General features: G+C 51.8%; 1 protein-coding gene across 1 annotated transcript in view; it reads left to right on the top strand.

The window, feature by feature from the left end:
* The window catches only part of EFCAB6 (EF-hand calcium binding domain 6), a 265,088-nt gene extending 250,625 nt beyond the window's left edge, over window positions 1-14,463 (top strand). Inside the window, exons 27-31 of the mRNA XM_008058673.2 lie at window positions 3,924-4,154; window positions 6,196-6,364; window positions 8,617-8,801; window positions 12,188-12,337; window positions 14,261-14,463. Of these exons, the coding sequence (XP_008056864.1) occupies window positions 3,924-4,154; window positions 6,196-6,364; window positions 8,617-8,801; window positions 12,188-12,337; window positions 14,261-14,383 (858 nt within the window). The 3' untranslated portion in view covers window positions 14,384-14,463. The remainder of the gene's footprint in view (window positions 1-3,923; window positions 4,155-6,195; window positions 6,365-8,616; window positions 8,802-12,187; window positions 12,338-14,260) is intronic.
* Window positions 14,464-16,539: the final 2,076 nt, after the last annotated feature.

Raw genomic sequence — 16,539 nt, 5'->3', positions numbered from 1 at the left:
AATAGGAGCTTCATTCAGGAGGGAAGTGAAAGCTAGGGGGTGGGATGATGGGTAGAGTAAGCAGAGTGGTGGGTGAATGCAGAGCTCATCTCAGAAGGAGGGGTGAGAAGAGTGTCTAAAACTAGGAGGTGCCAGAAGAGAAGTTCTGAGGGCCTGGCATGGGCCAGGAGCCGCTGGAGGATTTTCTCCCTGCACCACGCACAGAGGGGTCACCTTCTCTCTCCTGTTTCCTGTTCATTGATGCCAGGCTCATGACAGGGTGGGTAGTGCCTTGTGCCACTGGGTCTCAGCGTGGCACCTTCTCAGTGTACCCATCCCTCTCAGGCCCTCCGTGGCTGCACGCTGCCTCTATCTGTGCTGGGTTGGAGATCATCACCAGTGCTGGCTGACCTGAGACCTCTGCTTTGTGGAGGGGCAGATTTGTGTCCAAGAGGTGACTGCCCGTCCTGCAGGGGTATTTGCTCCCACCCCTCCTTTAGGGTCCTGGGCCTGGTTCCTGGTGGAGGAAGAAGAACACTCTACCCCTCCCTCTCCTAGGGGCAGAGGATTCAATGGGTTTGCAGTCCCTCCCCCAGCCGCTTAAGTGTTTTGCGGTCTTTGCGGGGCGGGGGAAGGTCTGGAGAAGTGGGTGGTGTTTGGTGCCCCCACACACAAACACGCGCATTCACTTCATGGTTGCAGATTGATCTGGACTACCAGCAAAGGCTTGTGGAGAGGCACCCAGGAGCAGGTGTGAATGCCCTCGTGCCTGGGTCCTCCACTTACTGGACTGACTCGTCAGCTCACACTTGGCCTTCAGGAATTGTTCCAAGGGAGGCTGATTTTTTCCCACTCTCCTCAGTAGCCACCACCACTTCCTCCTGGGCTCTGCCAGAATGAGAGCCGTTGTGTCTGGCTCTCCTTGGAGCCAGGACTCTGGAATCCAGTTCCCCCAGCTCCATGGCCATGGCCTCAGGGGAAGTGCTGATTTGTAGACTATGTGGCTTTCTCTTGTTAAAGGCGAGGGCATTTTCTTGCAACTTTCATCATCATAAGCAGAGGCAGAACCCAAGGTAGTGTATTTCTCGGGCTCAGAAGGGAGTTTAAGGAGACCAGGGACATTCCAGGATGTGCAGACACTGAAACTCACTTGCTTTTTGATTCATTCACAAGCCCCAGAATTTTGCTCGGTTTTCATGCCAGCTCACTGGCCTGCAGTTCTTGAGAATTCAACTCCCTGGTGCCTCTCCAGCCCCACGGTTGCCCACAGCTGCCATCCTGGTGCCTCTTAAAGCCCATCAGTATTCTAGGTGTCATCCACCGAGGTTGGAGGGCCAAGGGTGGGCAGGGTCTACTTCTTCCCAGGGATGTTTACACTGCCCTCCCATTTTGAGACCTCTAGTTAAAATCAGATGGAAACAGGATTTCCACAGTCCTTCCTTGGCCTCCTTTGCTTGGAAGGACTTAATTAGGGAGTTGGTTAGTCCCCGCCTCCTGGTTGTTTTCCATGCTTCAGTTTTCGCTGCATCCTTAAGCATGCATGCCAGTCCTTGGCGTTTATTCTCGACAGCGTGGCCTTCCTTCTCCTCATCTCCCAAGTCCAGCCCAAAGAGGAGCATGAGAGCCCACGGGGTCTTCTGTCACAATCCTCACTCTCTTTTTCTCCGTGAAAGCCCCTCAGGCCAGGCTCAGTGGCTCAGTCTGTAATCCCAGCACTTTGAGAGGCCAAAGTGAGTGGATTGCCTGAGCCCGCGGGTTCCAGACCCACCCAGGCAACTTGGCGAGGCCTCATCTCTACAATAAAAAAAAAAAAATTAGCTGGGCGTGGTAGCACGCGCCTATAGTTCCAGCTACTTGGAAGGCTGAGGCAGAAGGATCGCCGGAGCCCAGTAGGTCGAGGTGCGGTGGCCGAAAGCACGCCACTACACTCCAGCCTGGGTGACAGAATGAGACTCCAACTCAAAAAAAAAAAAAAGAAAGCCCCTCAGGATGACTGTGATCAGATCAGTGTCTAGCATGTTCGGTCACTCCTTGCCTTAAAGTGTCTTTCCCCTGGGTCTGATCAGGCTTACCATGTAAATCTTTGAGGAACATCAGTCATTTAGCATACATTTATTGAGCATCTACTGTGTGCCAGTCCCTTTGCCAGACAAAGTTTAACATCTAAAGATGAATCTCAGCCGGGCTCGGTGGCTCAACCTGTAATCCCGCGCTTTGGGAGGCCGAGGTGAGTGAATTGCCTGAGCCCGCGGGTTCAAGACCTGCCTGGGCAACTTGGCGAGACCTCATCTCTACAATAAATCAAAAAAATTAGCCGGGCGTGGTAGTGCGTGCCTGCAGATCCAGCTACTTGGAAGGGTGAGGCGGAAGGATCGCCGGAGCGCAGCAGGTCAAGGCTGCAGTGACTGGGAGCGGCCACTGCACTCCAGTCTGGGCAACTGAGTGAGACTCCAACTTAAAAAACTAAAAAATAAAGATGAATCTCAAAGGACCCTGCAGGGAGCTTCCAGGTCAGACTGGGAGAGGTCACCTGCAGAGGTGGTTTTGGCACCATGTGGGAAGGTGTCAGATGGGGTCTTTGGGGAACTGTCCTGGAGGACACGGAGGTGGCAGAGCTGAGGGTTTCCCACTTGATGCTAGTGAGATCTGAGATGCTGTGGTTGCTTCCTCAAGGTCCCCTCACTTCTCCACCAAATAGTTTTTCTTCATTGGCCAAAATTAAATCAGCAGGAACCAATGCGTGTCATAAAATGACATCAGACCTGCACACACTACGCCAGTGTCAATCTCCTGGTTCTAGTGTTGTCACATGCTGCCTTGGGGGCAAGGGCAGGAAGGGCACAGGGGACCTCTCTGTACTATCCTGGCCACTCCCCGCAAGTCTCTAGTTATTTCTCAATTAAAAAGTAGAAAACAATCAACCGACCAGGAATATTTTCCCGAACTCTCCATTTTTTGCCTTTTCAGGGCCTGGCATACTCTCCTTGCCTGCACAGCTCCTCACTGCTTCATTTCAGGGAATTCAAATAGAGCCCAAGATGGTCACTTTCAGTTTGCTTTTGGAAAACCCCACTGGAGACCCAGAGGCAAACTCGGCTTCTGGCAAAGCCCAGGCTTCAAGGGGAAAGGAGGGAGTGGGGTTTGAGCCTCCCTGCCTCTCAGGAGGATTTCTCTCCATCAGCAGCTGCGGAAGCCTGGGGCTCCATTGGGCTTTAGGAGCTGCACAAAAAATCAGACTGGAAGTAAATTACCATTCTTCTCCGCTCCCCAAAATCCCTCCAGTCACCCAAAGCGGCTCGTTTAGGATGCAGTGAGTCATTTTGTTCTGTCTGTGCAGTTTGTGGTTTTGATATAGTCTGTGGTATCAGGCTGCAACAACACAAAGCCATAAACTTCTCTCTGGTTTTCCAAACACCTCCCTTTTCATCTTGTGGGAAGACATTTTTTGCCCTCAGGGTAAAATAAACAGAGGATGCAAACACGGTGGCTGAGGTCTGCATCACCTGGTGAGCCGTTCACAGAGCTCAGGTGTACCTGGAGGAGGAGAAATGAGCCTGACTGGGTTTTCCTGGGACGAAGGTGGGTTGGGCTTCGATTTGCATTTTCTCCCAAATGTTCCTGGATGCTGCAGCTCAGGCTCTGTGACTAATCACAAGGCTTAACGGCCTTAAAGTGCTCACTAAGGGCCCAATTCAATTAAAAAATGTCCTGCGGAAGCCATGAATAATCCTCTTGTCTTTGCTTTTCCCATCTTCCAGAGGCCTCCACTGAGTGGAGGCCAAATGCGCTTTTCGCTTTTTAAATTTTTTTCTTGCCGTGGGCCTCGAACCCCTGCTGGTCACGTGCACGCTCGCTTCCCACCGGTCCCACTCGCTGGCGGTGTGGGTGTGACTGTGTCAGGGCTTGCACTGACACCTGGGAAATGACTTCCACTTCTCTGCCAGTTTGACAGGCTCTGGAGCGAGATGCCAGTCAATGCCAAGGGGAGGCTGAGGTACCTGGACTTCCTGAGCAGATTCAATACCGAGACAGCAGCGACACCGACGGCCACTGGTGACTCGATGGTGGCCCAGAGAGGGAGCAGCGTCCCTGAAATCTCAGAAGGAGCCACATCTGCTGTCCCATCATCCACTCGGGACCTGAGAACAGGGTCAAAGTTGCGGGGTCAGCCTTGTGTGAGTTTTATCACCCACCATCTCACTCCAGACCCACAAATCCCACTGGGCCGAGGGACTTTGGGGGACCCTCGTCGTGCCCAGGGGTCAAGTGACGGAGAAGCAGGGTGAGTCTGGGGCAAGGGGCACAGGAAAGGAACCCAGTGGGTCCTTGGCACATGCTTCCCTGGGAGGAAGATAAGTTATACCCATTTTATAGTTAAAGGCAATAAGACACTAAGAGGTGTCACCGTGTGCTCTTGGTCCCTCCCCCAGTTAGACATGAAGAGACCTGATCTTAAGTCCAGGCCTGTCAACCTGCACAGTCCTGAGCCCTGGGATGAAGGAAGGTACCCAGACTCCCCAAGGCTCTCTCCTTGTCTACGAGAAGGGGTGGCAATGTCTCCCAGGCAGCATGGTTGAGAGAATGCCACAGCACTCACATACTGCAGCCAGCACATAGTGCGTGGTGAGCACGCAAAGACGGTGCCTATGATATCATTTATTCATCCCACACACCTGCATTGGACACCTACCATGGGCTGGGGATTTTCTACAGCTGAGAGTGACCAAAAGTTCCTGCCCTGGTGGAGTTTACGTTCCTTTAGGAGCTGGTAGGTAACAAAGCAGTCAACACGCGTACTTCATAAGTTGAAAGGCGATAAGTAGAGCAGAATGAAGGGGGAACAGGAGCACCCCAAAGATGTCTGCACCCTGAGCCTTGGAACCTGTGACAACATCACCTTACATGGCAAGGGAGACTTAAAGCTGCAAGCAGAATTGAGGTTGCTAACCAGCTGACTTTTGGAGAGGGAGGTTATCCTGAGTTCCTAGATGGTCTCAGAGTAATCAAAAGGGCTTTGAAATGGGAATCCAGAGGCAAAAGGGTCCGCGTTAGAGAGCTGCGACTTGAGAAAGACTCCACGTGACGTTGCTGGTTTTGAAAATAGAGGAAGGGGCCGCAAGCCAAGGAGTGTGGACAGGCTCTCGAAGAAGCTGGAAAAGGCAAGAAATGGATTTAGACACCTTGGTTTTATCTCACTGAGACCCATTTCAGACTTCTGACCTCCAGAACTGTAAGAGCATAACTGTGTTGTTTTAAGTCACTAAATTTGTGGTAATTTGTTACACCAGCAACAGGAACTCGTACAGGCCTGGAGGACCGTGATAAGGACATTGGCATGGAGCCTTCACATGTTTTTAAGCAGCAAAGTAACATGATCTGAGGGACTCTTTAAAGACCACTCTAGATGTTGGGAGCACGGGGGGACAGGAAGAAGCAGGAAGACAGTCTGGGAGAGACAAACGATGGTGGCTTGGAGCCAGGCGAGGCCACTGATGAGCACAGTCAGACTCTATCTGTATCTTCAAGGTCGAACAAACAGGATGTCCTGAGGGCTTAGACGTGGAATGGGGAAGGATCAGGAGAAGGAAAGTCAAGTCAGTTGATAATGGGTTGTTATCAACTAAGAGGCAGAAGCTCAAGGTTGGGGAGAAAGACCGGGAATCCAATGGACTAAGGTGCATTTCTAGATGAGATAACCATGCAAGAGCAGGCGTCCAGGAGAAAAGACTGAGCTAGATTAGATTCACCCCCTTGTTTTAAATGGAAAACACAAGAGAGCAAGGATCAGCTTCATGCTTAGTCCACATCATTTCAAAATAACAGATTTTCTGTGAGCATTCACAGGCTCCGATGCCTTGTGCACATGACAAATAAATCCCTTTCTTTGATAAAGCTCTTCTTCCGGTGAAAAAGACGCCATTGTCACTGCACACACACACTAATAATATATTTAAATAGTATCCCTGTACATCTGAACCTTGGCTGTACGTTTCCAAAATTTGGTTATTATGGTTTGGCGCAAATACATCAAGCCCACTGGTGGCAATAAAGAGTAAATTGCAAAATTACCATCTATGTTCCAGTTTAATTTTATCTTTGGGCTAATACTGCCTGTAAAATTGTGACCCTCAAAACCTGAGTCATATTTGTAAGGTTTTTGATTACTTCCATTCTCAACCTCAAGTCCCAAGACCATTTTCTTTGCTTTCCCCCCAGACTCCAGCTAGTACAGTCACGATCCCGTGTCCTCCACCCCTGCAAAACTGCGAACCCATCGAGACCAAGCTCCGGAAGAGAATCCAGGGCTGCTGGCGGGAACTCCTGAAACAGTGCAAGGAGAAGGACGTGAACAAACAGGGGGAAATCACCACGGCCGAGTTCCTGGGTTCGTTCTGGCTCTGTCCCCTTGATAATACGTTGTTACCTTTGTGGCTGGAGGCCATTACCACTGGGCACACAGCCATGCCCCGCTGTGGAGGAGAGGGGGTGATAGGACAAGAAACCAGCCAGGAACTTCTGGGTGGAGATGGCACCATGTACCTCCCAGAACAAAAGTTCTCTCGGGAGGAGGACTCCTGACCTGCCTCCCACCTAGCAGGTGTCATCACATGATCAAGTCAGCCCTCCGCTGATGGGAGCTTTAGAAATCATGTTCACGAGCTCTGACAGCTGAGGGAGGTGGGAAACATACAGGAGGGCAGGGGGGATGGGAACACTCAGGCCCACCTGAGGTAGAGCTGGGAAAGGTGGAGGAAGGTGAGGGAGGAGGGGGCACTCCGGCCCACCTGTTGGGGAGCTGGAAAACATGGAAGAGGGCAGAGGAGGACGGAGACACCTGTTGTGCAGCTGGGAAACATGGAGGAGGGTGAGGGAGGACAGGGACACTCAGGCCCACCCACCTACACCCCTGGAACTCCGCTCCCATCAACACCCGCCCTTCACTATTCTTCATTGCCACCATGTGTCATCACCTTGATAAGCTTTTCAACTTAAACTAGTTGGGTCTGTACTTCTACTAATTGTTGCACCTCATTTATGCAACACAATCAGTCTGACCACTCGGTCCCTGGTTTTTCAACTCCTCCAGTGCTTGACTAGTACTCAGACTCCTTTAAAGGAAAATGTTTTCCTTGAGGACCTCCAGTATTAGTATAAATACTTTTATCATAACCATGGCTTCAAGTGCACAAATGAAGCAGGTGTAATCTCTTTAAATTAACAGCCCCATTTTTAAAATGTGTAAATTAAATATAATAACATATATAATCAGTAATACTCAGATGTTGCTCCATTGGTTTTATGTGACATGTTTTGCCGAAACCAAACACTCATGTTGGTTTTAGTGCTTTGGAGTTCCACTTGTTTTTTAGTTAATTCTTTTTATTCTGGTCTTGATGAGCTTTGACTTGTATTATTATTGTCTTATTGCTACCGCTGTTTTTTTCTTTTTAGCCATGAACTCATTTAAGTCATAATATTCCGACAGGCCTGCCAGACTTTAGTACTACATCCAAAAGTCAGTACTGTTAAACAAAAACAGTCAATTTTCCAAAGTGATTTCATGTTTTCTACCCACTACTGATGCCCTTCTGCAAATCGAAACATCAAAAGCACTTGTGGGCCAGTTCCTGTGAGTTCCATGGGACCCCTGCTGTGTCCTAGTGGGCACCAGGATCTTCTGCTGCCATTTACACAGCGTGCAGCCGTGTGCCTTGGCCTTAGCCTGGTTTGCAGGCATCGTCTCCACGAAGCTGCCTTCTGCTGGCTTGCCTCGTTAGCCTCCGCAGCTCACACAGTATTCCACTCCTTGACACTTTGTTCTCTCATGATGTCAAGTCAAAATCTACCTTATTAAATGTAAACTCAAATCTCATCCCACATAAGTCTCTTTCAATTACGACCTGTCACTCCAGAAGAAGTGTTGCCTTTATGACTGGCAAGAGAATGCGCACGAGTGCTTGTGCCAAGTATGTGGCAAACGTTGCTGTCTTGACGGCAGCCAGCAACACTCCCCAGCGGGGCACCGACATGACCCCCATGGGAAGCCAGACTCAAACTCTGAGGCTGCACAACAGTTGTCTCTTAAGGGTGGCCCATGTGTCCAGAGTGAGTGTGAATGTTTTAGGTTGGCATTGGCATGAAAATTCAAAACATGTAAATCCACATGGCCCAACAGTCTCTCGAGAGCATGTCTCTGAAGCTCAATTAAAAAATATTTGGTGAGAGGGCCAAGTCAGGGTTCCCTCCCTACAGTTCCCTGACCAGGCTGACACCAAGATTGTGGAGATTTCCCTTATTCTTCATGTGCTGGCTGGGCCCTGGCTCTGTCAGGAATACCCCTCCTCACTTCCCTCTCTAAGCTCCCTCCTCATCGGAGCTTCCACATCCTCTGTCATAAGCTGTGATCATGCACTCCCAGGACAGTGTAGGTCAGCAGCACTTGGGTCCCTGTCTCTGTGGCATTGAATTGGTCCTATGTCTGTCTGTTTCCATGTATGTCCATTCACATGCGTGGGATGAGTTCTGTGAAGCAAGGACCAATCTGGGGCCTAAAGCATAGAAGGCATCTCAGCAAATGTCGAAAGAATGAATGAATGAATGAATTGCCATGGACTGAACTGCCATTTTTGTCTATAGCTCTTGTGGAGAAATTCAACCTGGACATAAACAAGGAGGAGTGCCAGCAGCTCGTTATAAAGTATGACCTGAAGAACAATGGTAAATTTGCCTACTGTGATTTCATTCAGAGCTGTGTCCTCCTGCTGAAAGCCAAGGAAACTTCACTGATGCATAGGATGAAGATCCAGAATGCACATAAAATGGTATATAAACCACCTTTAAGCAATACATGGGTCAGGGCTAAAGGCACTCTTCCAGGGTTTTGGGGTTTTTTTTAAATTTTAAATTCAAGGCTGCATGTGCAGGCTTGCTACATGGGTATATTGCACAATGGTGAGGTGTGGGCTTCCACTGGACCCGTCACCCAAGTAGTGAACATGACTCCCAATAGGTCATTTTTCAACCCTTGCCCCCATCTCTCCCTCCCACTCTAGGAGTCTCCAGTGTCTGTTATCCTCATCTTTATGTCCATGTGTACCCAAAGCTTAGCTCCCACGTTTTTCTCAATTTGTCACAGATGAGATCACCTCACTTCACAAACATGGCGGGCTGGATGGACTCAGAGCCCCTAGTGTGGCTGACTGGCCAGAGCCTAACTCTGCTCTGCTGCCCGCCAGGACTCATCTGCCAAACGTCCCCAGCCTCCTGCCACCTCCCCATAGACCCTGCACATGTGTTCTCTGTACACATATGATGCCTGTCGAGCAACACCTTGTCATCCTGTTTCCTCCATTACTTAACCGCCGGACAGTGTCTGGCAGTTGTCAGGTCACATGAGATGGCCAGGTCTGTCAAAGCCCATGACTTGTGCGTCGGGAGGCTCACACCTGGGAGTCAAGGGCTGGGTAAGATATGGCTTGCACCAGGCTTCGGGGACATTGAAAACAGCTCAGAAATTTGCTTTCTTGGAGTAATTCAGAGATTTCCTTTCTCTCCTTTCAGAACCCTATAAGGGTCTGGAAACCCCAGACTGGGAGCCAGTAGCTTGGACTCTGACTGTCATGGCTCTTCCCAGAGCATCTAATGACTAATGAGCTGATACAGTGTCAGTCACTCATACGAAGCCCTGGGAGCAGGGACTGGCACAAGGCAGGGGAGATGCGGATGGCGGTCATGGCAAAGGTGAACATCTGGCTGAAATACATATCCATCCATCAGTCATTGAGATAGACCCTTTCCTGAGTGCAGAATGGTGGGTGGGGGTATCCTGTCTTTCTTGCCTAAACTATATCCACGACGCATCATCTACAGTTTTATTTCTCTGTCTCTTTGGAGAGAATGAGAGCCTAAAGACTCTTAACTAGCAACTGGAGGGCATGGTTCTTCCAGATTTTTACCTTTCATTCTCAGTCACTTATACTTGTATAACTGAAACCCACACCCAGTGCAGTGCAGTCACAGCGTTTCACTGACTTGCCGTGCTCTAGCCTTTCCAAAACATGAAGCCAAAAAAAATGTTTTTCATGCTCCTATTCTGTTATCTATAATGTTGAATTAAGTTACATTGAATTGGCCGGGCTCGGTGGCTCAGCCTGTAATCCTAGCACTTTTGGGAGGCCGAGGCGAGTGCGTTGCCTGAGCCCGTGGGTTCGAGACCCACCAGGGCAACTTGGCGAGACCGTGTCTCTGCAATAAATCAAAAGTTAGCTGGGCATTGTAGCGTGCACCTTTAGTTCCGCCTACTTGGAAGGCTGAGGCGGAAGGATCGCCGGAGCCCAGCAGGTCGAGGCTGCGGTGGCCGGCAGGGTGCCACTGCACTCCAGTCTGGGCAACAGAGTGAGACTCCAACTCAAAAAAAAAAAGTTACATTGAATTAAATAACAAATACAGCTGGCATTGCAGATCTGGGGAACAAACACAGCAATTCCAAACACAGCTGGAGGGACTGAAGTGAGAGACAGACCCGAGATAGCACCTGCCCTGCCCCACCCCAACCTGGCCCCACCCCACCAGCCCAAGGGCTCCTGTGCTGCAGTCAGCATCATCTTGTAGGGATTGCAGGGTGCGTTAGTCCAGCAACAGGTAAGCAGAAGCCGTGCAGAAAGTTTCTTCACAGCTAGTTTTTAATTTTGTGCAAAATCAGGTACCATCCTAGCATAGCTTCTAGTTTAGACAAGCAGGAGCTAGCATCAGAGGCTTAGACCAAGTTTACCAAAAGCAACTTACCGCCACTTTGCTACTGGCCCCAGTCTTCTGTGCACAGAGAAGACTGTCCTCAAATCCTCGTGGGGCCCGGAACATAGGTGGAGAACCATGGCGACCACACAGCCTTCAAGGCCCCGCCAGCTCTGGCCTCGCTTCATTCACCCTCTGATCTCTTGGCGAATGTCCCAGCACACCCCGCTGCACCCTCACCCCCACCTCTACCCAGGGCCACTCTGGTTCAGAACAGTCCTCCCGCCCTTCCTCCCTGGACCTTACGCTGCACTTACTTGGACTAAGAGGCTGCCCACGCGCTTTCCCAGGAGAGAGTGGGCCCTGCTGCGATCCTGGTCACAGTCCTTGTCTCCTCCGGCAGCTGCCGCACAAGTGTGAAGCTCGGGTCAAATGTCTCCCTGCAGAGATTCCTAAAGGGTAGTATCGTCTTCTCGCTATTAGGGAGCTTGCTCTAAAGATGGCCTTTGGGGAGGATAGCCTGGGCTCTGCCACTCCCTGTAGCTCCTGGGTCATAGGCAGGATCAGCTGTCCTGCCCGTGACAGATGCGGGTATGGGAGGGCGTGTGAGCCTCAAACTCCTTCTTCCTCGTGTGCGGCTCCACTGATTGGGCACACTGGCAGCTAGCAAAGCTGTAGGGTACCTGGGGAGTTTCCATCACAGATGCTAAGTGATGTAAAAATGGAAAGCAGTTGAACTCTCTGCTCATTTGTTTTACGTAGTGTCATGTTAAAATTAAACTTTTCCAAAATGTGTTACACATCACTGCCTACGGTTCACCTCTGTGGTATTCAGACGCGTTGGGGCTAAATGACGCTAAAATATCTTGTTTTCAATCTAATAGCACCTAAATGAAATAATCACAGTGTAGTGTACTGTCTAATTACTAGATATAATTACAACCTTGTGATTTTTAAAAAACACTCTTCATTATAATAACCCATTAGAAGATCCAGACAGAAATCTTTTCCTTTTTTCCCTCCCCCCTCTCAAACTATTCTGAAATTGACCCATTACCTGCCCAGCCCTCTCCTTGGGTTCACCCTGGGAGGTAGTGTGCCCTGAAGTGTCTTGGGGTCAGAGCCTGGATCACTCCACCTCCCCAAGCCTCCATTTCCCAATCTGTGAAATGGGGAGAGGAGACCTGCCTTGTTTCCAGGCTACCAGGGGAGGGGAAGGGAGGTATCACTGAGACGGTGTTTTTAAACAGCCCACACGTGGACTTTGAGTGATTAGAGGGATGGTGATGGCATCAGTGCTTGCAAGGTCCATCCTAGACCTGGAGCCAGCATTGGGGAAGTGCAGCCGGGCAAAGCTGTAGTCCCTCAAGGCAACAGGAAGCCCTCAGCCCGCTCTTGGCTCCCCTGGGCCTGCCCCCCATCCAGCTCATTCTAAGCTGTTTTCTCATCCCATCTTATTTTATGGGTTTTTTAGAAAGAAGCTGGTGCTGAGACCTCTTCCTTTTACTCTGCTTTGCTGCGGATTCAACCCCAAATCATGCACTGCTGGAGGCCAATGCGGCGCACGTTCAAAACCTATGACGAGGCGGGAACCGGGCTTTTAAGTGTGGCTGATTTCAGGAAGGTGAGCACAGCCCTTGTGCCTGCTGCCTCTAAGCAGGGAGCAGTTGCCAAATGCCCAAAGCCAGAAAACTTCAAAGGGGCCCTGCCGAAGGCCAGGTGTGTCTGGCTGGCCCGGACTGCACATCCTGGGACCCCCCCCAAGTTATCAAGGCCTCAGTCCACTTGTCCCTTACCCGCAAACCCCAGGTTCTCCTCCCTGAGGGTTCCCAGAGCTCTATTTCCCACTCTTCCCGCCAGGGCTGGTGCCCATGCCTGAGCCCGGCTTCCCTCAAGGCACTGCAGCTGCTGCTGCTGTTGCTGCTGCTGATCAGAGCCCTGGCTGGGTTTGAGCTTTCCTGTCACCCCACATCTGGGCGTGTCCCTTCTGGGCCTCTCTGCAGACTCTGCAGAGCCTGACTAACATGGAGCTTGCACAGCGAGCCCTGCCCCCTGCAGCGCACGGGGGGCTCCAGCGTTGGGCATCAGGCCCCGCCTAGCCCACGCCTGTCGCTGGGTAAACACCTCCAAGTCATCTGTCCCTTGGTGCCCTCAACCCCACAGCCTAACAGACACCCAAGGTGGCTTTCCAGTTCACATCCACACTGTTGGTCAAGCATAAATCTCAACCAGGGCGCCTCTTTCTCCCTCCATGCAAAGAAGGGAGGGAAGCAGGGCTGGGTCTGTTTTCTCCTCTCCAGGCAACAGCCCAGGAGTGGGGGCACAGCAGTGGAAAGGCCAGTAAAAGTGGGGACATTGGCCTGAATAGAGCTCGGGTCAGAGGTCAGATGGTGTAACTGAGACCTGCTCCGGACACTCAGGCTCCACTTCCTCTTCCAGTTTCAGCCCTTTGAGCCGGCAGCCACGGTAGTGGACCTCAGCCCCGTGAGACTTGGGCCTTCTAGCCCCACTCTCCAGTCTCCTCGTAGAAACAAATTATAACACAAAATGTAGATAGAAAATCTGTGACCTGATCTCTATCACTAGGATCTATCTGGTATGAATTGTTTTGGCTGCATGTAACAGGAGAAAAAAATGTCAGTTTAAGCAAGGTGAAAGCTCATTTCTCTCCCACATAATAAAATCCAGAGCTGGGACAGTGGCTCAACAATCATCAGGGGCTGTACTTTTGCTCCCCTGCCCTCAAGACCTGGCTTCCTTCCTCAAGGCTGTCTCCTGGTCCACAGTGGCTGCTGGAGCCAGAGTATCAGGTCCATATTCCAGGCAGCAGAGAGAAAAAGAGAGGAAGGGGGCACGACTGCCTCTTTCACAGGAGGCTTCCCAGAAGCGCCAAACAACATTCTTATTGGGTTTCCCTGACCAGAACGCACCTGCCACAGGGAGGCTGGAGAATGCTCCTGGTTAACTGGCCACACCTCAGAAAATCAGGTTCTGCAACTGAGGAGGAAGGGGCATTGGGCCTTGGGTGGGTGACTGGCAGGCCCTGCCACAGACTGTGTGACCACAGCCTGCACCTGCTGGCCCTGCCCTCCTCTGCATGACTACACCCTGAGGCCCCGCCCTGGTAGGACCCTGAGGCAGGGTCTCCCCTCCAACTCCCCCTTCTCTGTCCTTCCACTTTGTCTGACATGTTGACCAACTACTTTTCAGGGGGTGAAGGTGATGAACCTCCTGTCTCTTCCTATTTCACACCAAGATGCACAGTGGGGATGCCCTTGGGGGCTGCTTCATGTCTGAGTAGAGGCTGAGAGGGCAGAGGGAGAGAGAGGAGAAGAGAAAGAGAGAGAGGAGGAGAGAGAGAGAGAGGACATCAGAAAGGGAGAGAAGAGAAAGAGCTACACGCTGGGGGTAACACTGGAGGTGGGGGACCAGGTAGAAGTGGGGAGCAGGGCGGAGACAAACATGTCTCCCGGCCCCTTCCTGACAGCCTGCCTCTTTAAACAGAGGCCATGATGAACCCCAGTGGCCCCCTCTCTCCGTCTTGCAGGTCCTGAGACAGTACAGCATCAACCTCTCTGAGGAGGAGTTCTTCCATATTCTGGAGTATTACGATAAGACTCTGTCTTCAAAGGTCTCCTACAATGACTTCCTCCGGGCCTTTCTCCAGTAGGGATCCCTGTGGTGCACCCAGCGGGACAGACGGGTCACAAGGCCTGCACACAAGACTAATAAAATCATATAATTGGGGTTTTAATGAATTTTCCAAAGTGTCTCCGGAAACAAAACCCAACCTCAAGTCCAGCCCTCATCTCTCTGGGATGCTCTTCAGGGAGTGGGGGGTGGGGGTGCATCACGGTGTCTCACGCACCCTCACCCACTAGTTTGAGCAAATAGTCTTTGTAGGAATGATTCTTGAGACTTTTTTAAAAACTGCTACTGATAAAATAATTAAAAACTTGGAACTTCTGGTGGTTTTATTCGTGACGGCCTGCTGGGTACCTCTTCTAGTCCAGGGCAGCCGTGCCCTGCACCCCGGTATCTGAGGGCTGCCACCTGTTCTACCCACCTGCTTCCTGGGCCCTGGGTCAGAAGACATCTGTGCTGCCTGCTGCGCTATCAGGGTGGCCCTATCTCTGCTCCTGGGGGCATGGACACTGACTGTCCCTGTCCCTGTCCCTGCTCAGGGATCCCGGCCAGCCCGACCTCACTGCAGGACAACTCATTCCCAAGTCAGGCAGTCAGCGCTTTGGGATCAGCCTTCCTGAGGCCCGGCCAAATGATCAGCTGATTGGAACCGCCATCAGTGACCATTGTGAGAGGGACCTTTCCTTGGGATGGCAGGTTTGACAAGATGAGAGAAGACTGAAAATCACTGCTCTCCTTTCACCTGCTGGGATACGTGGAGAGGGAGACATGGGAGAGTTTGCTGCCTCCTGGTAGCAGCTCCAGGGAACTGGGAGCGGCGGGCAGGAGACCTGCTCAGAGCTGTGTGGCCGCAGGCTGCCAGAGAGGAGGGGGGCAAGGGACAGGAGGGTAGGGAGGGTGAGGCAGACCTCCACTCCCATCCGGGCCCCAGGCCAGGCTGACCAACGCCCCCTTCCCCAGCCCTGCGCAGGGCCTAAGTTAGGCCACACCTGAAGTGAGCTCTCCTGTGAAGCTGGAACTACACAACTCCTGAGCACGTGGGAAGAGACAGCCCAGCCTGCCTCACCCAGCATAGGCTCTCTACCTCCAAGACGTTTTGCTGGGTCACCTTTGTTTCCATGCGTCCTTAGTTGTCTCCTCCTTCGTGCTGGTCCTCCAGACCGAGAAGGGTGGGCTCATGGGATACTGCAATGTCAGCTCTTAGCAAAGGGGGGCCCCTGCCCTGGGACCCTACCTCGCAAGGGGCTTCCTGCGCTTGGTCCAGGCCCACGCTCCAAAGTGCCCAGCTCTGATCTCCTGATCACTCAAGTTGTGTTGTGAAGTGGGAGGTGTCTTCTCTTAGTTTTACCTCATTTTTTCTCTGTAATCAACCTCAACTGGGATGTCTGGACTCATTGCAATTGTGGAGATTTGCTTTTAACCAAATTGTGCGGGACTGAGGACCTTGCTGCCATGGTGTCTAGGTCACCACACCTGTAAGCATTGCAGGGGCCATGCACACTCACGTTTCCCTGTGGGAGGATGGCACACCAGCACCCACAGTGGCCCAGCCACCAGGAGTGCGGGTCCAGGGCCCTGGGCAGTGGTGTTGGATTTGCCTTCCTTTCCTGGGGCCTCACTACCACAACCATTCCTCTCACTGTCCCTACACCCACTGGGACACAGCCACAACCGCTGATCAAGGAGAGGCTCAAATGTTCACCCTAGGAACCTCATAGCTCTCAGGAAACAAGAACCAGTGCAAACCTGTCCCTTGGGTGCACAGAGTGCCAGGCCCTGCTGACCACGCCAGTCCATTCTATCTCATCAGAAGACACTAAGGCCGACGTGGAGAGAAGGGAGGAAATCCAGTCCCTCCCCATGGGGTGTGCAGGCAGCAGCAGGTGCCCTGGGGATAGGAGACAGCTCTCTGCTTCCTGTCCCAGCCTGGCAAGGCGGGCATCGAGGATGAGGCTGAGGGAGCTCTTGCCAAGACCAGGGAAACCTCAGATTCCAGAGAATCTGGGGGCCCAGGCGACCCCCATGGGAGGGCAGTCACTGCAGAGGGAATTGGGTGCTGCAGCAGCCCTGAGTCAAGGGAAGGGGTCAGAAGAGGTGACCCCCAAGTAGGTGTGTCAACAGAGCCACATGGTGCCATAGGGCAGAGACTCCCGGGACCCTGCAGCTCCTCCATGTGACTTC

The sequence above is a fragment of the Carlito syrichta genome, unplaced genomic scaffold (genome assembly GCF_000164805.1).
Source record: "Carlito syrichta isolate Samal-C Ts95f unplaced genomic scaffold, Tarsius_syrichta-2.0.1 Scaffold303575, whole genome shotgun sequence".
NCBI classification, from domain to species: Eukaryota; Metazoa; Chordata; class Mammalia; order Primates; family Tarsiidae; genus Carlito; species Carlito syrichta.
The sequence above is the reverse complement of the archived record's forward strand: the minus strand, read 5'-3'. Positions and strand labels throughout refer to the sequence as shown.